The 27,948-nt window shown below is 41.3% G+C and overlaps 1 protein-coding gene across 1 annotated transcript in view; it reads left to right on the forward strand.

The window, feature by feature from the left end:
- The window catches only part of COMMD1 (copper metabolism domain containing 1), an 84,642-nt gene that overhangs the window by 10,297 nt on the left and 46,397 nt on the right, over positions 1-27,948 (forward strand). Inside the window, exon 2 of the mRNA XM_074579188.1 lies at positions 13,696-13,977. Coding sequence (XP_074435289.1) covers positions 13,696-13,977 — 282 coding nt within the window. The remainder of the gene's footprint in view (positions 1-13,695; positions 13,978-27,948) is intronic.

Here is a 27,948-nt window from a genome sequence, read left to right on the forward strand (position 1 = left end):
ATTAGTCAATGGATCCTTTATGATGGGATGAGCATAATCTCCTCTCCTAACATATACATCCTTATTTCATAGAAAGTTCAGAAGGAGAATGGAGCAACAGAAAGAGCTGTTAATGCATTGCATAACCAGTGCCCTATCAAAGTTGCAGAGCTGAGGCATTCACTTGAGCCACTGAAGTTCACAGCTGACTTATGAAAAGGAAAGTTGGATGACAAAACTCAACCTTTTCACAAGCTGAATATCTGAAATTTTCCATTCCCAGTATGCTTAGCAGCTAGTCTTGGTATGACATATGTTAGTTTTTCTACTGTACTAGTTTGTAGCAACTGGATGCAGTATAGCCAACAACTTGTAACAAAAAGAAAAAAAAAAAAAAAGAAAAAGCTGACAATACCAAAAGCTTAGAGTGGTGGAAATGCTCTGTAGCTAGAATTATTCCATTTTGCAGCTTGTGCTCTCTGGATTTCTTACAGTCTGGTCACCAAGTATGATGGAGCCTTGAACTCTTCAACGTGTTTGGATGATGTTGATTTTTGCAATAGTTTATTTAATTGAAAAAAGAAACGAAAAAGCATTAGAGGCACAAAATACTGGGCACTACAATTGTTACATGAAGTCTTTTGTTCATTGATGTTCTTGGTCTCTTTTTGGATATTAGGAGAAATTTCTTCACTGAAAGGTTTGTCAAGCATTGGAACAGGCTGCCCAGTGGTTGAGTGACCATCCCTGGAGGTATTTAAAAGGCGTGTAGATGTGGCACTTAGGGGCTTGGTTTAGTGGTACCTTGTCAGTGATAGGTTAACAGTTGGACTTGATGATCTTAAAGGTCTTTTCCAGCCATAACGATTCTATGATTCTGTGTTTTAATCATTGAGGCCAACGGGGCAGAAGTTTTCAGGTAAGAACATCCAGCAACTTGAGCTGCAGTGTGAATGGCCGCCCTGGTTCCCTGTGAGCCGCCCTGAGCAGGAAGGGTTGGCTGCGACTTACTGAGAGGGCTCCAAGCATACCCCTAGAGGATCATTTGCTTTAGAACAAGATAAATGGCATGGACGTGTTGGAGTGGGTCCAGAGGAGGCCATGAAGATGCTCAGGGGGCTGGAGCACCTCTGCTGTGAGGACAGGCTGAGAGAGTTGGGGTTATTCAGCCTGGAGAAGAGAAGACACCAGGGAGACCCTATAGCGGCCTTCCAGTACCTAAAGGTAGCCTACAGAAAAGATGGGGAGGGACTCTGGATCAGGGAGTGGGGCAATAGGACGAGGCAGAACAGTTTTAAACTGAAAGAGGGGAGATTTAGATTAGATATGAGGAAGAAGTTGTTTACTGTGAGGGTGGTGAGACACTGGCCCAGGTTGCCCAGAGAAGCTGTGGCTGCCCCATCCCTGGAGGTGTTCAAGGCCAGGCTGGATGGGGCTTTGAGCAGCCTGGTCTGGTGGGAGGTGTCCCTGCCCATGGCAGGGGGGTGGAACTAGATGATCTTTTCCAATCCAAACCATTCTATGATTCTATGAAGTGAGTGACTTTCTTTAAAGGGAGAGCCTAAAATACCCCTTTTTTGCATTTTGTATTTATCATTATAAATACATGCTTTTACACGATAACTTAAAAAAAGATTTAATATGTGAAGTAAGTCAGAACTGACTAGAACATGGATGGCCTTCATTGTGAAGCATTAAGAGTTTGTTATCGGGAAAACCAAACTGGTTTTCTATTTTGGGGCATTTTTGTTATGTATTTTGAAAATCTGAATCTTAAGCACAGTATGCTTTCCGTAATTGTGTTCCATTGTATATAGTAGTCACATACAAAGAAACAAAATCTTGCAAATCGTACAATGACGCCAAATCATCCTATACTTCTTGAAGCCACCCAATGATTTAAAATTGGACTTTCTGTACAAAGCAAATGGGATTAACCTTTCACTTTGTTTACAGTGCATGAGCACCTGGTTATAGCTGATAGCCCAAGATCTAATTCAGAGTTCTCAATTTCTTATAAAGTTGGTAGTGTTATAGTTGTACAGCAAGCCTGTGACTTCCTCTGCCTTCTCAACTCCCCATGGGCTTCGATATCTGTTATCTGCTGACCTTGAGGACTGCATGTTTCACTTATAAGGTGACAGTGGTCTTGGAATACGTTTTTCATCCCTCTGATTCTTTGGCATCTTCTATATCTACCTCTTAACAACGCTGTTTTATGTGTGATTCCACGTAAGTAAAAATAGATCACAACAGAAGACATAAAATATACTGTGCAGAGCAAATGTGAAATAATAGCCAACTTGTCCAAACAATTTTTAGACTTAAAATAAGTGTTCGTCTAATTATAATTACAAAAATATTTTAAAAATTCTTATTTTGCATATGTTAATATATTCTGAAAGCATGTTTTTCATATCTCTCCCCCCCCCAACAATAAAAAGTGGCAATACAAATATAGATTGAGTGAAATTCTGTGTTTTTTCCGAATAAGGTTAGATTTTTTTTCTGGTTGAGATGTTTTGGGATCTCTGCCAAAAGGTTCCTACCTCAGCTTGGTGGGTAGTTTTTTTTATTTCCTTTCTTTGCAGTTTCTATAAACCGTGATGCCAGGATTATGAAACATGTTCTGACAATATATGCAGATGCTGAAGTAGTATCTGTGTAAAAGGCAAGCAAGGAGCAGACATTTTTACTCCTTGTCTGACATTTACACATGGCTTTGTTGTCTCTTTTCAGACTGTCGCATCAGATGTGCTGTTCTTGCATACTCTTTTTGCCATTTCTGATTCAAGTGTAGTTTATATTCTGTTCTAACAAGCTGTTTGTATAAGTACCCTTTAGTTTTACATGGTCAAATATGGTACAAGTATTTTATGCGTTTGAATTAGTTGTGGCTTATTTTGTATTTTTCATTAAGATCCATTCTTACCTTTGTTGAAGTGAACAAAATATCCCTAACTCCCTTTTTCTGTAGAAGAAGAAATGTCACATTTAGGCGGCGTGCTGTTATTGTAGTAGATGGTTGGATATTGACATGGTGCTCACATGTACATGTTTACACAGTATGTATGCACACATGCAGAGATAAGAGGAGTGCCCTTCTGACACCATTCGGTGACACCTTCATTTTTTATACATAGTCTAGGATGAAGATGATAAGCTGTGGTTCTGAGCCTGGGTGGGGTCTTGCAGTGTGGCCCCGTGGTTTGGTTTCCAGCGTTACGGGCGAGATGCATGGGTTGCCGGAGCTGTGCTTTACTGATGGTCCTCAAGAGGCTAGAGGTTGTTGTGCTGCTTCAGACCTCTTGAGACCTCGAAGATGGTTCTCTCCTCAGGACTCGAAGGAGCCCAAAGGCACAAGTGGCTGATGCAACTTTGCAGGAGGACTCTTCCGTCATCCGTTACTGGGCATGCCTCCTTGTACACAAGAAGTACCTGTGTGCGTGCCTCTATTTCACATCCGTTGCATAAAGTCTCCTCCTGCATGACTAAAAAAGAGGGATCTGGCTCTGGCTTGTTGGGAACCAGGTTAGAAGTGTGTCAGTTGTTCCTTGCTCAGCAGGGAGTGCTTTTGTTCATAGGATTCATTTTACGATGTGTCAGTTTACGACATGTCAGGAAATCTATAAAAAGTCTTGTAATGAAAAGAAAGTGCTAGAGGAATTTTCCAGTTTGTGTGGACAAATGGTAGGGAGTTTATTGAATATGAGTAGCCCCCAATTTGACTAAAAGCCAAAGAAAAGCCTTGGGGAAAAATTGATTGGATTCTTTTTGATGGGCTGGGCTTCACTGTCTTGGAGCATTTGAGTGCCGAAGTTTTTAGCTGTTTAGGCGTGTGATGGTGAAACCTAAAGCCAGATTTTGTTTGGGACCAAACAGTTTTCGGTGGTGGTGTGTGTCTGCCAGCGCTGCCAACCACCCCCGTGCACACGCAGCTCTGGAGGGCAGTGCACGGTGTCTGTGGAGGCACAGCAGTGGGGACTTGTCCCTACAAACTCGTTGGAAAACCCGATTACTTGGGCAGCTCTCCCCATAGGTGCCTTGGTCAGGAGCCTAACCTGATAGAAATGGAGAACCCCCTTTGGGGTCATTACAGTGGTCATTAACAGTTAATGTGACTTAATGTTGTAAGAGCATTTTTGATGCAGCAAATGTTACTTAAATCTTTATGGGAAAGCGAGGGATGATTTCTTTTAAACTCCCCAGCTTGGGCTTTGCTCCTGGGCAAAGTGTTGTTTTCCAGCACCAGGGGGTGAGTGGGGACCTTCCCAGGGCAGCTGTGATTCCTAGAGTAAAGAGTTTGACCTGCTGCTCCTTTCTCCTCGTAAAGGCTCAGCTGTTAACAACCACCATGGCTGCTGCTGTTTTGGGGAACGTGTTTTCCATTTCGCTCATCTGACAGGAGGGAAAACTGTCTTATTTGTGCCGAAAGGCAGACCTTGCCGGCTGGTATCCTGAGATGGGAAGCTTACCTCTTGCCTGTCAAACCTGTCAACGGGTAACACGAGTTGTCAAAATAGGTGATGAATGACCAGATGGTAAAGCACTCTTGCTTGCTTCCCCCTTGAAACTGTGTAGTCTGTAAACTTGTCTCTTTTACTTGCTGATCTCTTTGCTGCTGTGAAGTGTGTCTGCAGGGTTATGGGCCACGGCGGTGATGGGCTGTGGTGTAAGCCTGGTTTTAGGAGTGCAGGAACCCTGCTCCTTCCAGGTAGGAAAATGTAACTCTAGCCGTTGCCCAGAATAGTACAGGTAATAGACAATGGTGCTGTGAAAGAAAGGAAAGCAGAGCCCGGAGTCAGAGTTTGGCTCCAAATCTGAGTCTATGGCAAGACATCATACAGTTGAGGGGTGTGAGTCATGTATTTCATGTTGTTCACTGCTGGAGCATCTATGCTTTGCTATAAAGGAAGCTGATGTCCAGATGTAAACCAAGGGGGAAATTAGCTCAGTTAATTATTAACTTTTAAGAGGCAAACAATCATGGCACAGTGAATAAAAGTGAAAATTAAGTCATGATGCTAATTCCGTTTTCTGTGCTTTGTTCATAATAAAGCCAGTTTGCGCTTTGCCTGATTTCACTGACAGGATCGCTGCCTGCAGAGAGCTACAATAAGCTCTGCTAATGTCTGCACCGTTACTGCACAGAGGGTAGGGCCGCAACTTTTTTTTTCCATGTGCCTTCAAAATATGAGCCGCTACAACTTCTATTTTTAACTCTCCTAAGTGAAATGAGATTAAACATGAAGTAGTAGTCTGCGGCAGCAAGTAATTTTCCCAGAATGATTGTAGAAACCTGATAAACACAGTTCTCATTTATTTTATTGTAAGAGAACGGAGGAGCAGAAAAAACGCCAACCACGTGGTCTCTTAAGGGAATGACAGGTCATGTCACCCATTCCAGGATTATCACTGTGTTTGTCTGTCTCTCTCTCTCTTTTCCTGCTTTTACTCCCTCTCTTGAATTTTTTTGTATTTACCATCTGGTATTTATTCTGCCCTATCTGGATTTCTCTCTGCCTTTTATTTTCCTCTCCATCTTTACCAATACTCAAATGGCTTCCATCTGTCGAGAGGTCTTATTTCTGAATCCAGCTCCTTCAGGAGGACTGAAGAAGAAACCATTTTAGACTGAATAATGTAACCTGCGAAGATTCAGACGTCGTCCAACAAAACAACTTGCTTCTAACTGAAGCATAGTTCAGGGAGTACATGTGTATGCACATTCATTTTGAAAAAGGTAGAACCTGTCAAACTTGTCTGTAACACAACTGCATGTTTATGAACTACTGGAAATGTGACATTTCTTTGCCTCCACCCCAAGTGGCAAAATGCCTTCTAAACCATAGCAAAGAATTTGCCTCAAGTGGGGAGAAAACGGATAGCAAAGCTTGGGAATTTTTTTGCTGTAATTCAATTGAGTGCAGGCCAGGATGGACAATTTATATTTTTAATTTTAATATATTTATATTTTTAATCTTGCTATTTGACCCTTCTAGTTGCAAGTATATCTGCTATTAATAGAACATTTCCTTATTTTTTCGGTTCCCTGTTTTATCTCCCTCTGGCCTGTCCAACGCCTATCTGTGCTCTCTGAGAAGTGCCTTTTTCCTTGTACATCTCTTCCTCTTTCTGTTTTAAATAATTTAACTAGTTTGGAAACTATTATTCAGGAAGGGTGTGGCGCTTCTTTTTTACGTTTATTGCTTAAAATCCAAGCTTTTAGTATCTATTTGAATCTGAGTATGCAGGCATCATTTGGAGATCTAGCTATGACTAACATTATTAGTGGGTGAGCTTGTTCTGTTTGGGTTTTTTTATTTATTCTTGTTCTGTTAAGTGGTATAAAGCCTAGAGAGAGTCTTTAAGTGGGTCCAGACAGAGTAATCCCGATGATTCTCAATTTTCCTTCAGCTAAAGATGTTTTTTAGGATGGGAGTGGGGTGAGGGAGCCACTTTTTTGAGCTCAGCACAGCAGGTTTGCAAGGAAGTACGATGCGACCACAGGAGCGTGGCTTAGGTTGCAGTTCATCTGGTGGCTGCCTGTTTTAATCAACTTTTCCTCCTCCTTTGTCATCAAATGAGTCTTCATACCACAGAAAAATGACATCTCCTGCAAATAAATTTAAGAAGTGGTGTTTTATGGAATTAAGAGTTCAAACCGGTCATTTCTGGCAGACACACAGACTGATGGCAGAGGCAGGCTGGAGGAAAAAATGTTGTGGTCACTTCATATGCTTTTAAAAACTAATGCTGAGATCTCTTTTGCGTTCGTTTGTAAGCTAGGCCAAAAATAGCTGTATACGTACTCCCCGTTATTGAACTTCATGTTCAAATGAAAAAGTAATTTTAGCAGAGAACATTGGGTTTGGTGAGCTTGTATGCGAAAAAATAAGAGAGGGGTTTGGGGTGTTTCTGCTTGGTGGGAACCTGGGAACCTTGGTGGAGAAAAGGGAGTTGTGGGTCAAGAAGCATGGAATGGACCCATTGAGAAGAGTTTTATCTTCCCTGTGCGCATTCTACAAGTCTGGGTGGAGTCAAGCTTAATAAGGTTAGAAATGCAGGAAGGACGTAATTTTGCCTGAAGCTTCGTGGTGCACGTGCATTTTTCCTATCTGCAGTGGCAGCTAAGTAATTTTTTTTGTTGTTGTTGCTGTGTGTTGTGAGTCCTCTGGTCCAAGAAAAAAGCTTGATGAAAGTCAGAAAAACTCAAAAATATTTACAAGTCTACTGAATGTCTGTTGACCTGGTTACTGTCTCCTTGGCAATGGATGAAAAGGCTCTACAGGTTAGAATAAGAAATGGATGTTGCAGAAGGTCTATTACACACTAGAAAAAAATTAAAACTACAGGCTTTTAAACAATATATATATTATTATCCTCTTAATGATTCAGTTAGCTCTTTGCTCTTAGCAAACAGTTTAATTTCACTTTTAGCTGTGTGTGACAGCTTAATAAGAAGCAAACTAAAATCATACTGGGACATAATAGGGAACTTGAATAAAAGAAATTTGTGTGATCTCCCATGGGCTAGATGAGACTTAAGGATTAGTTAAAATCTTTCTACTTTGATGTAGGAGGACTAAATGTATTGTTAAGGTTGCTTGTGATTTCTGACTTACAAATTTTTGGGAGAGTAGAGGCCTTTAGCTTTGGGTTTTTTTCCAAAAGATGGATCACCATTTTCAAGTGCAGACAAGCAGGCTGTTGCATCTAATTTTATCTTAATTCCAATTCTCAGGAGAGCTCTTGGACTCTAATAAACAGTGTGTGTGAGGCAGAACCTACCAACTAGTTGAAAACCTCCACTGTCTCCAGAAACGTGGGAAAGTCTCTACTGGACTAATATCCAGGGGACATCTATGGGAACAGCTCATTTATTACGGGACTGGATATCTCAGCAGCCCTTGGGAGAGAGTCTGGTTAGTGCATACTTACAAAGGAGGACCCAGAAACCACAGGCTTGCAGAGATGTTCTCATATTCCTCCTCTCTGAGGCTACTATTTGCAGAAGAACATGCTGAGCTAACTTTGACACACAGCTTAGTGTCTCTAGGACCTGTGTGCGCTGTTAAGCTCAAAGATGATGAGAGCTGCCGCTGTTCCCCACCCTGCTTTCCCAGGGTTATCTAGAGAAGCAAGCTACACACCCCAAAGCAGGCACCCCCTATTTGCCCCAGATCTGGTAAAGGCTGTTTTCTAAGGATAAGTGAAAGAAATGCATAGTATCTTGATGTTAACAGGAGCTGACTTTGTGTGATCAAAATGTTTTGGCCAAGCCGAGTCCCTTGGCACATTTCCCCTGTCTGCAGCTGGTCCCCCTGCTCCATGCGTGTGCTCCAAGGGACTGAGAAGTGGTTTTCAAGGTTATATTTCTAAGAGCATCTGAATGACAAGGATTGTGTTACAGGAATAGCCTCTCACCCCCACCTCCCAAAAACCTGAAGAGATGAGTTCGTCAGTACAGTACAGGGCACTGAATCGTTTGTTTCTCTGAGCTTGTGATTTCTTTCTGCTACCAGCTGGCAGCAGCCTGCAATTTTGAGGGTCAGCTGGAGAAAATACCTACACATGCTGGCATGGCTAGCTTGTGGAGTGCTTCTGTAATGGTTGACAAGTAATGTTTTATTTCTGAAAATGAAGTGTGTTCTTTTTTCCCAGTGGGTTTTACCAATTGTCGTTTCTCACTAGTATTGCATGTTTGTCAAGCTTTATTTCTCAGAAGAGATAACGAGTTTAAGTCTGTTTTCCTGTTCTGTGTACCGAGGCACATGTCTAATGTATCTAATTAAGCCAATACAAAGCTCTCCAGATTATCAAATACTGTTCCATTAAGGAAATAGTATTTGAAGTCATATTTTTATTGTCTGAATTATATTTGAAGGCACAGTGGGTATGTGTTGAAGGTGAGCACAAGGAGAAGTCAGTATGACCAAAACTGTTTCATGTTTAAAAGCATCTGCCCAGGCTCTGGAAAGAAAGGTGTAGCCAGTTGCTGAGGGTGGGATTTGTGTCCTTGTAGTGTGACATGCTGTCCATAGGCTGTGCTTCCTAGGGGCGAAAAAAACCCCACATATTTCAACAAATCTCAAAATATACAATGTGAGGAAATTCTTAATACCTAATGCTGTTCTCTTACAGACTCTGGTTTCACAAATAGGCTTTTTACTTAGTCACTTGAGTGAATAGTCATAGTAATGTAAATGAAATTACTCGCTGACATATGATTTTATGCATTCTTAGAAAACATTTCTGCTTTTTGTTAGTTGAAGATTTTTATGCTGAAATGTAAATCATTTGTGATTACCGATAAAAACTGGAATTAGGTTGTACATAACATTTTTCCTCGGTGTCATACTTTTAACAAGCACTTACTGACATGCTGTGGAACTGCGTAGGGGTGGGACAGTCTGTAAATAAAAAGGGGGCTGTGATAACATATTGCAAAAGCATGCTTAGGAGGAGCTGCCGAAGAGATGAGGTGGGAAGTAACTAAGGCAGGATGTCCATGTATGCACACTTAACTCAGAATATAAAGTCTATATAATAAGGTGACGTGTGCCGCTGGCAGTACAGCGACTCAAGTTACTGCGGGAGATCCTGCACTTTAAGGTCTGTCTGGACTAAGTAATTGGCATTAATAAGACATATCCCTCTTGAACTAGTGCTGACAGGGATGCAGCTGTAGGAGCTGATGGATAAAAAATGGTTTCAACACCTTTAAGCCCTGAGAAGTTTCCAGTAATGATGATAAAATGTCTGTGTGTTGTTTATCCAGCAGTGAAACCACCTTCATCCCTGCTGTGGGAGCTGGAGAACAGCTGATCGGTGTCCTGGTGGTGGTAAATGCTCATCTGAAACTGCAACAGTTTAAAAGCATGAGAGGAAGACTTATAATCAGATATATTTTATCTGTCTTTAGTTATAAGTATAAAAGAACCACTCATGTTTTAACTTTAAATTAATCCTTAGAAATATCACTAAGGTATATTCACTGTAATTTGATATTCTATGTAATAAATGAGCATTGTTAAAAGTAATGGAAAGACCTGTTTGTAATGCTGAGCAGAATATGACTGGAAGTATAATTCTTTTGCCAAATTAAATTAAAACGTTTCCTCAAGCTTTAAAAGAGTCTGAAATTTAACTGTGATCATTCATATGAGCAGTGGAGTAGAACTACACTTGTTTAAAGAATGAGTTGTATAAGTGTTTGTACAGTAAAGGAGATGGAAGAGCAGCAAAGACCTTAATTGTTCTCTCATTCTTTGTAACCTATATCAGATTTCCTGTCCACAAGGAAACGTTTCCAAGTTAAGATGAAAAAGAGAATTAAAATGAGTTGCTGTTTTTCTGTGACTTGAAAACTTCTACAGGTGGTGGGTTTTGTTGACGACTTTCAAGGAAAATAGGTCATGTTAGTATCTTCATGCAACTATACTCAGGTATAACTTGTTGATTGCTTGTACCTGCTTCCAATTAAAATTTATATATTTTTTTTTATTTAAAAAAAGGTGGGTTTTGGTAGTCCTGTTTCCAAGCTGAGAGAGATTCTAGTTTCAATGATGGTCTATATCGGTATATTATTTAAAGCATGCATTATCTGACAAATATTCCACCAAAATACAGTATGGTTGTTATCTTCTGGTTTCTTAGCTGTGTACATGTACATGGATGCATAAAGCAATCCATATTGTGGGTACATGTGTGCACGTGTCTGAGAGAGAGAGATAAATGACAGCTAATTACGATACATGGTTTCCCTCCTCTGTTTTATGTGGTAGTGTTTTGGTAGCAAACTATATCAGGGTGCTTATAGTACATGAACGTACAGAGTTTTTAAGTGTAGCTCGTGCTGGATCTTAACTAATTGTCAATCTGTTGATAATCTTTGCCAAACAGGCAAGTTTAACTGTCCTGTATAAGCCCTAGTAATATTATTTTGTCTTCCTTATGCTTAAAACAGCAAGCTTGGTCATAAGCTTCCTCTTTTGGATACACTTTGAAATCAGATTTATATCATGTGTCAGGCACAGTAAGGAACTTCGTGTGTGTGGTTTTTATCAGCTTAGCAAAGCACTGCCAGAGATCCTGCTGCGACTTGCAAAAACGGTTCTTGGGAAGGGGATGGGGTTAAAAGAAACCCTTAAGAATTACAAATGTGAAATATTTGAAGGTTATAAAATCAAACCGAGAAAAGGGTTACCTGGTTATTTGATCCTGTGAATCTGCTCTAGGTTCACATTTAATGCAGATTAGATGTTTCTCCATAACACCTTTGCCTCATTCAGTGCAGAGGATGTGGTTTATGTTCTTGGTTCCTGCGCAGGAATAAAACAGAAGGCAATTTTCTGCACAGCTGAATGGAGAAGAAAGTCTGCATCTCAACTTGATTTTGGTCTTGACAGGGCTGACGCAAGGTGCTGGGGTCTGGAGTTGCTTTTTCACCTCAACTCCTCCCCCTCTTCCCAGAAACCAAGGCAGAAGGTGTACATGAGCGGTAGTTGGTGTCACACAGCACGCAGACAGATCCCCACAGAGATGTAGTGATATGAGAAATATTAAACCAGAAAATATTTCACACTGCTGTTCATAGACAGTCCTGTTCGTATAAGATGTGTATGTAGGAAGGGACTGTAAGTCTAAATAGCTTTTCTTTTGAAAATGAAAAGAAGTGCTTTTTTTCACTTACAGCATAATTAGATATTAGAGGATAATTACCGCTTAAGTTAAATATCTTCATGATAAAGGAAATAATATATACAGATACAATGAATGCCCTATAGAAAAGACAGAGCAGTGCTCTAGGCATCTCAAATTTTATAATAAATTGCCAGATGCTCCTATTAAGCTGGAGCCCTGGTACAGCTTAGCGGTTGCTTCATGTGGATTGCCATTTCTGTTCTTGATCCCATAACAGATGGCAGCTAATCTGTTGCGAGAGCGAGGGAAGGCAGTGCTTCCTCTTCTAAAAAAATACTGTAGACTGGATGATAAAAGGCAGCATAACCGTTGTAGATCACAAGTTGTTTGTTGGGGTTTTTTCTGGGGGGTTGTTTGTGGTTCTGGTTTGCTTTTCACAAAACTTGGGGTGAGGAGGATGTGGTGGTGTATCTGCCAAAGGCTGAGCACGTTGCAGTGTTGGCTTTACTCCCTCCAAAGCAGCAAGCCTGCCTCTGTTCTCCTTTGCTTATGTGATGTGCAAGCTCTTTGTTTTGGGCTAGTTCTCATGGGTTTGTGTTTGGTGGGTTTTTTTGTTTTTTTTCTTTACCTGCTGCTTTATTTCAGGGTGCTCCTGATGTGACTAAGATCACGTACTTTGACATCTGTCTGGTCTAGAGGAAGGCAGCAAAGCCTGCCAGTAGCTCACCCCGCTGACAATTTTAGTCCATTGCCGATGAAATGGGGAGAAGCAGCAGGTCTCATGTCCTCAGCAAGCTCCCTGAGCACCAGCCCATAGCTCGCTAGATAGCAGTTACCCAATTTTGCAGAGAAACAATACAAAGCGCACAGTGTGCATCCGGCCAAAAGCCACACAGTGTCACCCCCTTGGTTAACGAGAGTGAGATCGTTATTTCCCTGAACCCTGTGGAGTACAGTAGTAGGAATACCACGTCAAGGGAAATTAAACTGGGGCAAATCCCAAGGATTTAGCCAGCCTTCCCTTTGCTGAATCCATATTGGCGCATGCTTGGGTGGTGGCATGTTCATTTAGGGTAAGCTGCATCCATTTTGGGATGTGCCTGCTTGAAACTATAATGGGGAAGCTTAGCCATAGTTTCCTCTCCCCACCTCCCATCCTCCCCTCCCTTCACGCCCATATCTAGCAACCATTGCTATTTAGGCAATGCAAATTTAAGCCTGTAGGATTACCAGCTTTAGAAAAATAGGTGGAAAAACTGGATATCTATTAAAAAAAGGGGTTTGGGAAGAATCATTTCTGTTGCTGTGCAGGGAGGAGTAAGTGATCCCTTATACCCCCTTGCAAAAGCCAAACACAGCGTTTAGCGGGGCAGAGCCTAGTGATGCTTCAGAAGAAGCTGCGGTTGCATTTTCAGTGACAGTTTCACGCTCTCCCTTGGAAGACTTGTGCATTTGCCGCTGTGGCCAGCACACCACTGTGGCCAGTGCTACCCATCTTGCCTGGCCAGTGCAGCATTTGCCAGTTTGGTTTCCCTGTCTGCGGTGAGGAGGTGGTGAATGAAGCTGTGGGTGTTGCAGCCAGCTGGGATGTCTCCTCACTTGCTTCAGCCTTGGGGACATGCCGTGTATCCCCATGCTTTCTGGCCATCAGAACAGCAGTGTCATGCTGGACCCTCAACCCAGCTCCCAGCTGACCGTCCCCAGGAGCAACCAGTTGGGTGGGCACGGGGCATACTGACGGCGGGCAGGCAGTGAGAAGGCTCCTTATTATCCTGTACCAGATCTGTATTCCCAAAGGTGCTCCCAGTTTCCCCATCACTATTACCAATCCATTACCCTCCAGCTGCCTAGGGGCAGGAATCTGGGATAGGTGGTAGGTACTTGCAAATTGATTTTTAATGAAAGTTGTCAGTTTATTTCCATAACCCAGCTTTGTTTGCGCTATCCCTTTAAAATCTGATATTTGTAAAACCCTAAAGATGTGACCTTCTGGTAGACTGTTCAGCTTAGACTGTTAAAGAGTATTTTTGAGCAAGCTTTTCCCTTTTTCTCCTCTTATTTTCCCTACAGTCAATTGCTTCAGCGGACATGGATTTGAATCAGCTGGAGGCTTTTCTCACCGCCCAAACCAAAAAACAAGGTGGCATCACAGCTGATCAAGCTGCAGTCATTGCAAAATTCTGGAAGAACCACCGAACAAAGATCCATGAGAGCCTGATCAACCAAAGCCGTTGGGATAATGTCCTGAAAAACATGAACTGGCGAGTGGATCTGAAGTCACAGTCAAGACACATCGATCAGATAAACACTCCTGTTGCAATAGTTGAAATGGAATTCGGAAAAAATGGGCAGGTAAGCTTTCTTTTGCAAAATACATAAATGTGATTTAGCTACGTATGTGCTGAGACGTTTTACCTGTTGCTGAATTCACTGCATCCAAATCAAGTCAGTGTATTTTTCACCACTGGGCCCTTAATGTACTTGAACTTGTGGTCCATCTTTGGACACAAAGGTACATTTTGGGGAGGTGAATGCAATTTTTGCTTATTTTATATCTTCTTACATGTATTGACTGCTCTCTTTACATTAAGCTTGGAAAATCTGAGGATGTAGAAATCAAATGTAAAATCAGCCATACTAGCAATTATATTAAAATTATATTGGTATTCCATGCACTGCAAAGTCGATTAGTCTTTTTTTTTTTTTTTTTCTTTCTAATCAAATACTAAAATTAGGTAATATCTGCAAAGTAGAAGCTGAAAAAGAATAAAGTTCACAAATTATGATGATTAAGCACCCCTTACACTTCAGGATAAATGAGGGGAAAGGCTTGTCTTTATTTTACATAACACTTATTTTCATGTTACAAGTACATCCTTATTACCAGTCACATTATGCAGTCTGGTCTTATCTGCCGGGAAGAGAAAATATACACGTACACCCACCCACCCACCCACCCCTGGAGTATACCCATGCAAACTGAATTATTTAATTGAAACTGTGTGCCGATACCAAGCCAGAATGAAAGTACAAGTAAATTGGGATCCTACCGAGAGAGTGTATATTGTTGAAATTATTCTTTTAGTCCACTTTTCCTCTCAGTCTTTGAAAGCTTACTAAGTGCTGACCCTCCGCCTCCCACTCATGTATCTCCACAGTGACCAATCCATTTTCCTACCCTCAAAAAAAGTGGAATTTTCTGCTCAGGATCTTGAGATTGGAAATAATTATATTCCATTAAGTAACAAATGGAAGAAGTTTGAAAAATAATTAAAAAAAAAGATTACAGTGAATACATTAGAATGAGTACATTAGTGAGCAAATGGGAAAAATACCTGTGTTCATTAAAAGAAAATAAATCCTTAACTTGGAACCACTGTTGTATTTCATAAGGGAATTATGTAGTTAGTGACTCTTGTTTTGAAGCTGTTTTTTCCCCGGTAATGGATTATTACGGTAACATCGATCAGCAAATACATTTATATTTCTTCCACCCTGTGCAGCGAGAGAAAGGGGATGTGAACATGAAGGAAGAACACACATTTCTGAGACACTGTAATTGCTCTTGCCCAACAGCCCCACAACAAAACCAGAATGAATTATCTTAGCAACACAGCTTCGTATTTCAAATGTACCACGGGAAGTGGTGGTGTAGTTTTTGAACTGCCACCGGGCATAACTTTTGTCTCCTTTGCTGAGGACAGTGAGCTGTTGGCAAGGCTGGTGCTCTGAGCAAATAAGGGTATTAGACTGGTACTTACGGAAATAATCATGGAGTAATTGGGATTGTCACCACTTGAGTCAAAATTGGTGTTTATTTTAAGGAGCTGTGGTTTCACATAGTCTTTAGCTTTGGGTTAAATAGGTTCTCTGCTGAAAAGCCTTTGGCTGAGGCAGTCCACAGCATGCTCACGTGATGGGCTGAGGCAGGGGAGTGGGGGGAATCCCAGGACCAAAACAGCATCAAATGGGTTGCCAGAACAGTTCCTCCAGCCCCCACAGGTGTTTGGGGACCTCCTGGAAAGGTGGTGGCAGAGACTTTGCTATTGGAGGTTGAACGAGTTCTTGCAGGCTGGATACAGCCCCCAAACTTAAACCCATCATGTTTTATAGCATTTATATGTATTTTTACTTTATTGTTAGCACATTTATATCTGTTCTGGATACCAAGATTTGTGGCACATCAAATACGCTTACGCTGGTACCTTTCTGAAACTTAACAGAGAGAACATCTTTTCTAAAAGGTTGTCGGTCATAGATGTGATTTGGCGAATACAGAAGATCTCCTGCATTTGTAGAAGAAAGCTGGCCGATGATTCAGGAGTAAATTATTCAGAACAGACTGTTTTCATTTGGACACTTGATAACAGGGGAGTATACAAGTGCATTGATGTGTAATGAATTGACATTAATATTTCATATGTTTCAACATAAGCAAAGAAGTGCTCTGTAGAAAATGTACCTTTCCAGAATTTAAAGTTGCTCTGATTCTTCTCTGGGTCTCTGGACTAGATTTAGATCTCTGACCAGCAGAAGGCTAGGCAGTTTGGTGGAGTGTCTGCTCTTTCTGCTTCAATAACTAACGTTGCTTTCTGCTTGCCATCTCTGAATTTAACCAGTCAGTTCTTTCAGGAAGGAAAGACTGTATGTGTAAGACCTAATATGGCTGGAAATGGGGAATTTGAAGTGACTGGTTCATAAATGCCAGTAGACTGAGTTTGCATGAATTATTTCAGATGTCATGAATGTTTTCTGATGGAAGAGAGCTGTTTCTGGGTTTGAGAATCTATTACAACTTGCATGCATTCTTACTATCCTTGGCATTACTGATAACAGAAAAAAATTAACCCTTTCCTCTAAGTGTTCTTAAAAACACTTCTAATGAGAAATATTCAGAAATACTGGAGCTCCAAACTCTGGAAAGTTTGTTTCAGGATCTGTAATGCGCAGTTTGAACTCTTCTTCTTCAGTAAAGATTTTACAGTGACATTTAAAGTTTCCTTTATGCTGGTGATATAGTCTTTATACATCCTGGGTAAAGGCAGAACAACATGCTAGCCATGACTCCACTCTGCTTTGAAAGCCCATTTTCTTTAACAATACGACTAAAAATAAAATCCTAAAGCAGTTGCACTTTAACCTGCGTTTGTCATCATCTGTTCGTGATATTCAGTGCTCATCACTGCCAGTCCATTCTTTCCTTTTGAACAGCCCATCTTTTATTTCACACAATGGTTTTATCCTCCTATATCTCCATACCTTGCTAGCTTTCTCTTAAAACATCTAGAGCCCCCTGCCCCCTTCTTTATGTCCTTTTTAATCTTGTTCTCCCTCTCTGAGCATCACTGTAAAGCTCTTTTGGCATGAAACTTCAACCGGACAGGAATCTGCCAGGAGGGACAGCAGAGCGAGCTGGAGAGTTGCCCTTCTCGTGCCCTTCCTGCCCCGCTGCATCCATGCCGCTCCATATACCGAACTGTCGCTGCTGTTAGCTTACCTGCAGGTTGCAGTCACAGATTTATATCTGACCTTGTCATTAATAGAAAATAAATGCATTGATTTTGCACTGTGGCTTGGCATTAAGATATATTTAAGCTTGTTTAATGGACTTTGTCGTGTTATTTTCCTTATGACATGTGCCCTCCCTTGGGGTTGTGTTCTTCCCACTAGCGTTCTGGGCTGCTTTGCCAGTAAGTGTTACTTTCTTGCAGCATTATATATTTTGCAGTTTAATATCTGAGACTGATCAAATGTTAGCGATTAGCCTGAGTATTTGCTCTTGGCTTTTATGCTTGAAAATACCCACTTGGTAAAAAAGTTCACATGCATTTCTTCTCAGTGTTTCAGACACTGGTAGTCCATGTAATAGCACTTTTAGTGGAGTTTTGTGGGATGTTAAGCATGTTTTATGAGCAGAGAGTATTTTCTGCCCTAATTTAACACGAAGTCTGGGATTCCACTACAGAATTCTTCCCAGAAAGACCTAAGGAAATTGTATCAGGATTATGGATTAGAGTTGTTGGTTTTTTTTCCCAAAACATTGTATATCTCTTCTCTTTTCTTTTTTGAAACATCTACCTGACAGAGGTGTCATAAAATTTAGTTAATATTGTAGAGTAGGTAAATACTACTACTATATAGCAAATACTAGAAGCCACAGTATAAGTTAAGAAATTAGGATCACTTCTTTCAAATTTAAGGACAAAGGGCATCTTCTCATTCCATATAGTTTTTCTGAAGTCTGAAATCACCAGGGATATATATCTTCATATAAAACAAACATCTTTCTTTAAAGGATGGGCAAGCATTAGTAATAGACTTTTGGTAAATCTACTGTTTGCTAGTTCTGACTATATTTTGATTGTCACTTTGAACTCTCACCAGTGAGATAAATACTTTCTGTTTAACGGACTCGCTAGATGAAGTGATCCTTTGCCAGTCCAAGAATTTACCTGATACTGGAAAAGTAAGAAGTGTCTGCTCACTGTTTGCCTTAGGTATATCACATCTGCTCTCTGCTAATGGCTGGGTCATTACCTCTGAATGACCCTGGTAATTCAGAGAAAATAGTAATAATTCAGCTAATTATTCTGATAAGTCAGGTGCAGAAAGAATTCATAATGACCATAGACAATTGTCATGTCCTATATGTAGGAGGTAAAATGCCACCAGGATTTTAAAGGTCTGGAACTTGAAATTTCATCAGCTCCTCGTTTGTATGACTATGAAGATTTAATTCTTTTAATGTTCTGGGAAGGAGTGAAGTAGGTCTCAAAGTAAACTTCTGGGGGATCAAAATGTTTTCTGACTTGTTAATTATGTATATTCTACATAAATTTGGGTTGAAATTTGTATCACCCATGCTATAAACAAATGGTAAGCTGAATTCACACACGTTGACAAATATTAAAAATGAACATGCTTTCACAGTGTAATAAAAAATCTTAGGATTTAGCTTCTCTAAATCTCATTACCTTGCTAGGATTACAGACTGAATGCCGCTGAGGATCTGTTGGTGTTTTGCACATTTTTGTAAGCACGGGCCTCTTGGTTTCCCTGGGCTGTGGTTATCTCCAGCAATAGCTTTCACCGCTGAAGAAAGGTCAGATCAAAAAACGTCATGAGTAAACTCATGCTATAGGCAGGGAGGATTATGGCTGCGCTTGCTTTTGCCTCCGTGTGACGCCAGGTCAGGCTGCTTCAGAGCTATTCCTGAAAATAACTTCAGATAATGGACTTCCAGTCCTTTTTATGTAGGATCTAGTCTGAAAAGACAGACCGCCTTTTGTGGGATATCAGTATGGGCAAAGCGATGCTTGGGGAGATGAAAAGCAGTTCTAGCTACCCAAACCAAAATAAGGGCAGCCTGGCCTGTGAAGGGGAAGGAAAAACAACCACCAAACCGTTTTTCGTTTCCAGCCTTAATCCGTTTTAATCTTTGTAGTTATTAACACTATCAGAAATATTGTTCCGGTCAAAAATGGGAAAGCGCGGGCATTTAGAAGGCGAATCGATCAACTTAACCGCCACAGGCTTAATACTTTTATGTGATTAAAAAGATAAAACCCAGTAAGTAGAAGTTAGTGGAAAAAAATCACCTTTGTGGCCGAGCTGAATGTAATCACTTGAGCTTTGTTCACCTTGGAAATTTATGGGCTGGAGGGAACAGTTACGTAAGGCCGTACAGTGCAAAAGCAAATAAAAACCAGAGAGGGCAACAGGTCACTCGGCACAGAGAAAACTGGAACGCAGTTGACTGACTTAACTCAGTTATTTCCTTAATGCTCTGCGTGGCACTCGCAATAGTCTTTTGCTTTGACGGTTCAATTTTTGTCACCTTCTCCTGAAAGCAAAGTGAAATTTGCGGAACGAGAGGAGAACTTTGTTATTTGTGGCCGTTGGGTTTTTTAAGTGTAATATGGCACAGAGATAGGAGCATTAAATTGAGATATTAGTTAACTGTCTAACTTGAGTTGTAATTTTTTCACTACATATATTTGACTATATTTTGATGAGCACCCTGTCTGTTTATCCTATACGAAGCAAGGATGTTCTACAGTTAGTGGTACTAACAGTCTCCATCCTTGTTTATTTGTGCCGTGTATATACACATACCAGCAGACATGCATATGTGCACACACGTATTCCTTGTCAACTGTTACTACTCTGGTACTGGATTTACTGAACTAGTTAAATAGAATAATTTCAGTGAGACATAAATATCTTTTATTGTAGCCGAGCTCAGGGTATTATGGGGAGAATTATGGATTAATTGAAAGTGAGCTGTATATAGATAGACGTTTTCTTAACGATGCATATTTACTGCCTTTCATCTGCCTAATTCAGATTCAGTCCTAGGCTATTGAAATTTTTTACCTTCTCACAAAATATATTGAGGTTTTGGACATTATGACAGAGGATGTGCCATCTGTTACATATCTCATGTGATCAACAAGTATTTTGCACTCTAACATCAATCTGGTGTTCTCGTGCAGCGATGAAATGTCGCGTAGCTTCGATGAAACACCCTCCAGAGCCGTCTCTTGCAGCCTTGGGATATAGACTACAATGAGGCTGGGACCGGGGCAGCTGGGCTCAACAGAACTGTCTGTTGAAAATTGTTTCCAGCAAATGCATTTCATCACTCGGTTACACCTTTTTCTGGAATTGACACTACTCATTTATGAGTCAGAAGGGCCTGTTCTTTCTTATTCTTGTTCTGATCATCCCTGTGTTATCCTATCTGATTGTGGCTTTTCTGGAAGTCGTCATCCCAGTTTTCTACCAGCTCCCTTTCCCCTGGAGGTGATTGGTACACTTTTGGCACCTACGCTTGGCTAATCAGTCCTCAATCCTCATCTTGGCAGCCCTGCTGAAAGCATTTCTATAACTTTGCAACCTTTTCTTAGTTATTCCTGCAGTGCTGGGGTAGGTTACCCTGACAGTTTGCAGTGTTGAGGCCTTTGAGATCTTCAAGACTCAAGCTGGATAAAGTCACTGCGATCAGATGTATGGTCAGACTCTCCACCACAACAGACCCGAGCATTTAGCCTGCAGGCTTTCAGGTAAAACGGATGGTTTCATGCTCCTTGTTGAATCCAGTTGCTGTACGCGTTTCAGTTCCTTCTCTATGCACCGAACCTCACGTGGAAGATTGAGCCAGGAACGTGTTTCTGTTGCTTTTGTACTTTGTGCTTTAGTTCAGTCTGAATGCTTGGACTTCTGGGTCAGGAAATCAAGAGTTGGGTCTCAGCAGAGGGAGAGAGGTTGTTTGGGAGCTGTGACACTGCATGTTGTGTTGGGAGGGACAAGAAAAAAGCTGTTGGTGTTTAAAGAGAACACATTGCAGAACAAAGTTAGAATCATAGAATCATCTAAGTTGTAAGGGACCTTTAAGATCATCAAGTTCAACCGTTAACCTAACACTGCCAAATTCCCACTAACTCATGTCCTGTAACTCATGTCAGCACCACATCTACACGTCTTTTAAATACCTCCAGGGATGGTGACTCAACCACTTCCCTGGGCAGCCTGTTCCAATGCTTGATAACCCTTTCAGTGAAGAATTTTTTCCTAATATCCATCTAAACCTCCCCTGGTGCAACTTCAGGCTGTTTCCTCTTGTCCTGTCACTTGCTACTGGGGAGAAGAGACCGACCCCCACCTGGCTACACCTTCCTTTCAGGTAGTTGTAGAGAGGGCTGATGAGCTTCAAGACCTCCACGGTTCTGGCTCTGTTCTCTAATAAGAAAGTTCGTGTGTCACTAATGAGCTTAGAGGATGGTTCTGAGTTTCTTGCACTTCTTCATTGCTTTGGATTAACTAGGTAATTTTGGAGACCCTAAATTGCATACACCCCATCACCAAAGGAATTGCTTGGTGTAAGGCAGGTTGGCAGAGCAGTTTCAGCGTGACATTTGCACTACTTCTGTCATGTAAATAATCACCGACAACTCCACTGTCCGTGCAATCCCCGGCCACCACGGACATGGAGCCGTGTAGAGATGGATTGTAACTATGCAAGTTAAAGCATTGCATTTGCACAAAAATGCCACATGCAGACAGGTACCATTGGGCTGCGTGACCCTGCTCTTAAACGAGCCTTGTCAGAGCTTCTGCCTTCCTCAGAGCACGCCGCTTGCCCTGGGTCACTGTCGGAGGGTAGACGAGCCGCTCTGCATTTCCCACATCTACCGACCAGCTAGAGATTTAACTTTGCTGCAGCAAAACCAGGCTTTAATTGAGGCAAAACGTAGTTGTAAGGCTTGGAAAGATGGAGCTTTGACCTGTGAAATGGAAGGTCTCCTGAAATGGAAGGTCTCTGGAGATTTGCAGAAGGTGAGATAAAACCGAAATGAAAAAGGTAGATTAAAAAATGCTGCCGTTTCTCATTGTACATGTACCAGGCCTGGGGCAGGAGGCAGAGGGGACAGTGCCTGGCCAATGCGATCGATTCCTGCCTTACTAACAAGCAACTTTGCAATGCAAAGATGGAGTCTATTGGCTGCCATATTGCCAGCTGTTGAGGACCCAGAGAGAGCATTTGCTGGTGTCAGGCCTCCTAGGGGTAAATATATGAGTTAGTGATTTCTTTTGATGCTGCCCACATTTTGTAAAACCAGCAGCATGTAGTTTGGGTGTGAAAGTGAATGTGTTCTGTTTTGTGAAATAATTTATCTTGGGGCATATCCCAGAATAAATACATTTTATGAAATATATTTACCCCAGGAGGCCTTCAAGGAAGGGGAACACGGTTGAAGGACCAAAAATTGTAATCTCCACTAGCTTCTTTTTAACAAAAGTAAAAACTTTTACTTGATTCTCAAAAAAAGAAAAAAAAAGATATTAAAAGTGGAATTTCTTTGCTGGAGAGTCTGTATACAGCAAACCAAAGCAACTGGCCTCTTTGCATCTTAGCTCTGGTGTTGCTGGCCATCTGCATTCTTCAGAGGACTTGGGCGTCAACATTAGCAAGTAATTTGTTCTTAGAAGACTCAGGGAAAAAAAAGGAGTTGTTATGAACATAAGTGCCCACTGCATTGGCTGACAAAGCGTCTTGTTTTTACAGGCCTAGCCTGGCCAAGTACATTTAAAATTGTTGTTTTGCCAGTTGGCCAGCCTTCCCACTCTTGACAACATGCCACAGTGCCACTGAAAAGCGCTTTGGACGTCCTTCCAGGTTTGTCATGGTCTCTCTTGAGATCCCCGAATATTAGCATTCAGGGATGTAAATAAGAACAGGTTCTTAATTAATTTATTTTAATTAGGAAAAGCTGCTCAGGAGCAGGTATCAGAAGATACAAAATTGGAAAGCTGGCATGTAATTGGGGAGAAACACTTGTAACTTGCACCCTTCTTCGCTGCTTAATCATTTGGATTCTCTTTATTCTGTCTTAAATACATATACATACTCATTATAAAACCTGGACTCCAACTTTGGCTGTGCAAGAATTGATCAAACAAAAAAACCCCCAACACGGTCTGCAGTGGCAAAGTAAAATCACTGCAGACTGTGCCATTAAACTTTCCATGTTTCTCTGCACGTATTAGTTTTTTGAGGGAAGAGCAAACCTGTGTCATTTCTTTTGAGCAGCTTGTATGTTATCTGCCAGCAGCTTTGTTTTTTTCACCTTTCTTCACAAATTGAATTCCCACGTGGTGAGCAGTTCTATTAATACATTAGGCAGCAGAAGGCATGGGCAACAGGAGAATGCAATTCATGGGCAGTTCCCAGTATAATTTTTTTATTGAGGAGATATTTCTCTTCTAATTTCTCGCAAGCTGTGGCTTTCTGTCCTTCTAGTGCTTCTACTTATATGTCTCGCCCTAGTTAAAAATGAAAAGGAGATAAGCATCAGTTTTTTCCCTTCGTTTTCTTCTTATCATTCTATTTACAAAATCTCTAACTGAGGGATTTCACTAGTAGCTGCTGGAATTTTCTGATGTACAAAACTATCCTTGGCAATCGATAACGGACTGTTAACGCTGAGGTATTACGAGCTCCCTGAACAGAAATGTAGTTAATCAACATGTGAAATGCTTGGAATACTAGCGCCGTGTCTGTATAAAAGCAAACTCTCATTCCTGCTGCAGATGCTGTTGCTGCCAGGGACTTCTCGATGCCAGCAAAGAAAATTCTGTGAGATGCTCATGCCCCTTCCCAAGGGAGTGAATTCAGACTGTAGGAAGCAAGGCTCTTTTTGCAGATACCAACTTCCATGTTGTGTAGGTCAGGTTGTCAGCAGATGACTGGTGGGAGTTTGCACAGAGGAAGCTCAAACATTTCGTCTGCCTTGGCAGGTTCACTTACCTCCATGTTAAATGGATTTCTCTTACAGGCGCGCCTTAGTATACTGGCCTCTGCTTCACCATGTTAAAAACATTGACTGAAAGGAAGGCAGAAAATAGAACTGCAGCAATGTGGACTTAAAAGAATTCCTGAGCTTTGCTACTTGTTCTCACTGTTGCGTTACCCCGGTAGTTATGCATTGACAGAGCTGAAAGTTGAAATTGGCTGAGTGAGTCCAAATTAAATTTTTTTTGTTCCCTCACCACCCTTTTTATTTTTTCCCAAATTTTTTTTAGTCTGGGTCAATTTGTTGAAGGGGCAGGGTGAGGGCAGAATTGAGCAAAAGAAATCGAGAACTCTGCCATGCCATTAAAAAATGCTCTTTTAAACATCGGTGTTCAAAGGATCACCCATTTTGAATCCCAGCTAGTGGTCTCTTGAACATGAGAAGTAAAGCAGCTTTCCTTGAGCGTTAAGGATAATCTCTCCGAAGTGCCAGCTTTTCTTCAAAGAATGGAGGAGGAATAGAAAATGAGAGGCATGGCGGTTGGACAAGTTCGGTATTGTAGACCATGTGTGGAAAAGGTGTCTGATTTGGAAATGATCTAAAAGGGTGTCTGGAGGTGGGAACCTGCTAAGATTGCAAGAACAGAGGAATCTTGGTATTTTAGCAGCGTTACTGTTCTTTGTTTCTAGAATATTTCTCAGCTACACACATTCATGACAGTCATTAATAAGAAACTTGGTTGACGTATGTCACAGTTTCAGTTGGGATAGAGTTAAATTTTTTATTAGCAGCTGGTGTAGAGCTATGCTTTGGATTTGGGATGAGAAGTCCTTTTGATAGCGCACTGGTGGGTTTGGTTGTTGCTGAGCTCTCAAGGCCTTTTCTGCTCCTCACACCCCCCTGCTAGCGAGTAGGCTGGAGGGTACAAGAAATTGGGAGGGGACACAGCCGGGACAGCTGACCCCAGCTTGCCAAAGGGTTACTCCATGCCATATGGCCTCATGCTCAGTATATAAAGCTAGGAGAAGAAGAAGGAAGGAGGGACATTTGGAATGATGGCGTTTGTCTTCCCAAGTAACCGTTAAACATGATGGAGCCCTGCTTTTCTGGAGATGGCTGAACATCTCCCTACTGATGGGAAGTAGTGAATGAATTCCTTGGTTTGCTTTACTTGTGTGCGCAGCTTTTACTCTACCTATTAAACTGTCTGTATCAACCCACGAGTTTTTTCTCACTTTTATTCTCATCCGAACTTGGGGCAATGAGCGAGCAGCTGTGTGATCCTAGTTGCCGGCTGGGGTTAAACCACAACAAAATACTTACTACTTGTCCAATGTTAGGTGGGAAATATAGCAAGCTGAACCACAGGGTTGGCTGAGTTGCCTGGAGTGATGCTGGAAGCCTGAGAACAGTGAGGAGTAGAGCTGAAGAGCAAGCGAGCCCTGAGTTAGTCACAGCTTTAACAAATAAACTGGTTTTGCTGGGGATTTTTTCATTCAATGGTTACAAGAAGTTGATTGCTGTCAACAATTTCATTGTCAAAATAGCTTTCACTGTTTGCTTGCATGTCTCTCTTCCTTTTTTTTTTTACCCTTTTTGCTTTTTTTGAAGACACTACTGAGGCAGTGTGGTGAAGCATAAGCTTCTCTGCTTTCCTCTGAAAGGGGATGGTTGGGAGCAGATCATCGTCAATGCTTTTGGTTAAGACATTGTAGTCCTATTTACTGCTTTAAAAGTTGAGGAAATTACTGCTTTGAACATAATCCCGAGAGCAAGTCCTCTTCATTTAGAAAAAGATTCTCATTTTAGCTTGTAAAAGATACAAAACAACCCTTTGATTAAGGAACCTCTCTCAGCTGTAATTTTGCATAGACCTTGAAACAAGTGGGGTTTTTTTCTGCCCTCCGTTCAAATTATCAGTTGCAAAACTCCACAAAGATAATCACACATGCAAATCTTTGATATATTTTTAGTTCAGCTCGCTGATGTATATTCATTAATATGTTAATAAGACAAGGAAAGCACAATTTAAATTGCATATGCTTAATTTGGTTAATAAATGCTTGAAATATAGTCCCACTTTCAAAAGTAACGAGACAAATGATGCCACTTTTTAAGAGAAGAAATCCTAAAGTCACAAGGAAAGTATAAAGCCTTGTGTTTTAATGGCAAAACTAAGTTTCTAGTGCTTTTTACCCTGACCCTGCACAACCAAAAGACCTCTGCTGAATTTTAGTCCTCCTTGTATGCATCGTCACATTCCTTGTGATTTCATTGTAATAAATTGCGCCGAGACCTAGTGAAGATTGTGGCACTGTAATTTGAGTTCCCAAACCATATGTGGTGGAGTTAAATAGGGAGATACAAGATGGAAAGAATAAAGTTTCCTTGTGTTCAAATATGGCTGAACTTCACCAATGCAAATCAGGGACGTGCTCATCCTATGTTTAGTTTGCAGTAGCCTAACCAAATTAAATAGTCACAAATTACTACTGGAATTAGAATAAAGTCTCTGACAGCTTCTGAACGTTGTTTGAACATGCAAAGCTGCTATAGTATCTATTTCTTTAAACCTTGGAAGGGATTTTTGAATGCTTACAGGCCATAAACTTTCAAGTCAATTGATTCCATTTCTGTTGAATTGCTCTCAGAAGTGGAGCTGTGCTTTAAGAACTATTAAAAAAAAAATCATTCCATTTAACCTGTAAATATGCCACAGGACTTGAGAAAATGAGTTTGATAATGGCTTTTTTTTTTTTTTTTTAAAGACTTGAGCCTGGAAGGCAGCATCTTAAAAGAACTCGGCATTGAGGAGAGTCTCTAATGTATCCAGTTACGCTGGCCCGACTTACTTGGTCTGAAGTAATGAGGCATGACAGATCATGAGTGCAGTGCATCGTGTTCAGAACCAATAACCCCTTTCAGAAAATTACGTTTCTGCTCTAAGCAGTCATTTTGAGTTATCTGCAGCTAATTTTAAACTGCCTGCTTTTATGGGAATGGAGCACTTGCATTTCCCAGTAAATATCATCATGATGCTCAGAGACGGCTATAAAGTGGGGCTGTCTGGGAAAAAGCTCAAGTCTGATCAAACTTAATTAGACTGGAACCTGTTCCTGCCTACAAATATCTTGATTATACAGTGAGAACAAACATGACACTTGGCAGAATTGGCTTTTGTGATACCTACTGCTGTGAGGACGTGAAAAAGAACTGTTGGTTCACATGCTCGCTCTCGCTGAAGGTGCAGGCAGTGGCAACAGTGTCTTCCCGTCTTGTTTCTCTTCTTACTGACCCTTTCCATTAGAAAAGATACTGGTTGAATCCAGTCAATTTATATGTGTAGTAAAACATGCTTTTTTTTTCATTGTCATTGCTGTCCTGGGGTATTCAGGTCACCACCATTGGAGTTTGAGCAATAAGCCATATTCTGCATCCAGCCCGTCACCTGGAGATCACCAGGGAGCACGTGAGAAACCCCCAGGCTATTTGAGGGAGTGGGAAATCTGTTCCAGTTCAGGTGTCTGCCTTGGAACAGTCACTCAAAGAATCTGTTTCCATGGGCGGACATTGAGGGACTGGAGTGTGCTCAGAGAAGGGCAACGAAGCTGGTGAGGGGTCTGCAGCACAAGTCTTGTGAGAAGCGGCTGAGGGAGCTGGGGTTGTTCAGCCTGGAGAAAAGGAGGCTGAGGGGAGACCTTATCGCTCTCTACAGCTACCTGAAGGAGACTGTAGGCAGGTGGGGATTGGTCTCTTCTCCCAAGTAACAGGCAGTAGGACAAAAGGAAATGGCCTCAAGTTGTGCCAGGGGAGGTTTAGGTTGGATATTAGGAAAAATTTGATCGCTGAAAGGGTTGTCAAGCATTGGAACAGGCTGCCCAGGGAGGTGGTAGAGTCACCAGTCCCTGGAGGTATTTAAAATTTGTGTAGATGTGGTGCTGAGGGACATGGTTTAGTGGTAACTTGGCAGTGTTGGGTTAGCAGTTGAACTCCATGATCTTAAAGGTCTTTTCCAACCAAAATGATT

The sequence above is a fragment of the Larus michahellis genome, chromosome 3, assembly GCF_964199755.1.
Source record: "Larus michahellis chromosome 3, bLarMic1.1, whole genome shotgun sequence".
In the NCBI taxonomy this organism is placed as follows: domain Eukaryota; kingdom Metazoa; phylum Chordata; class Aves; order Charadriiformes; family Laridae; genus Larus; species Larus michahellis.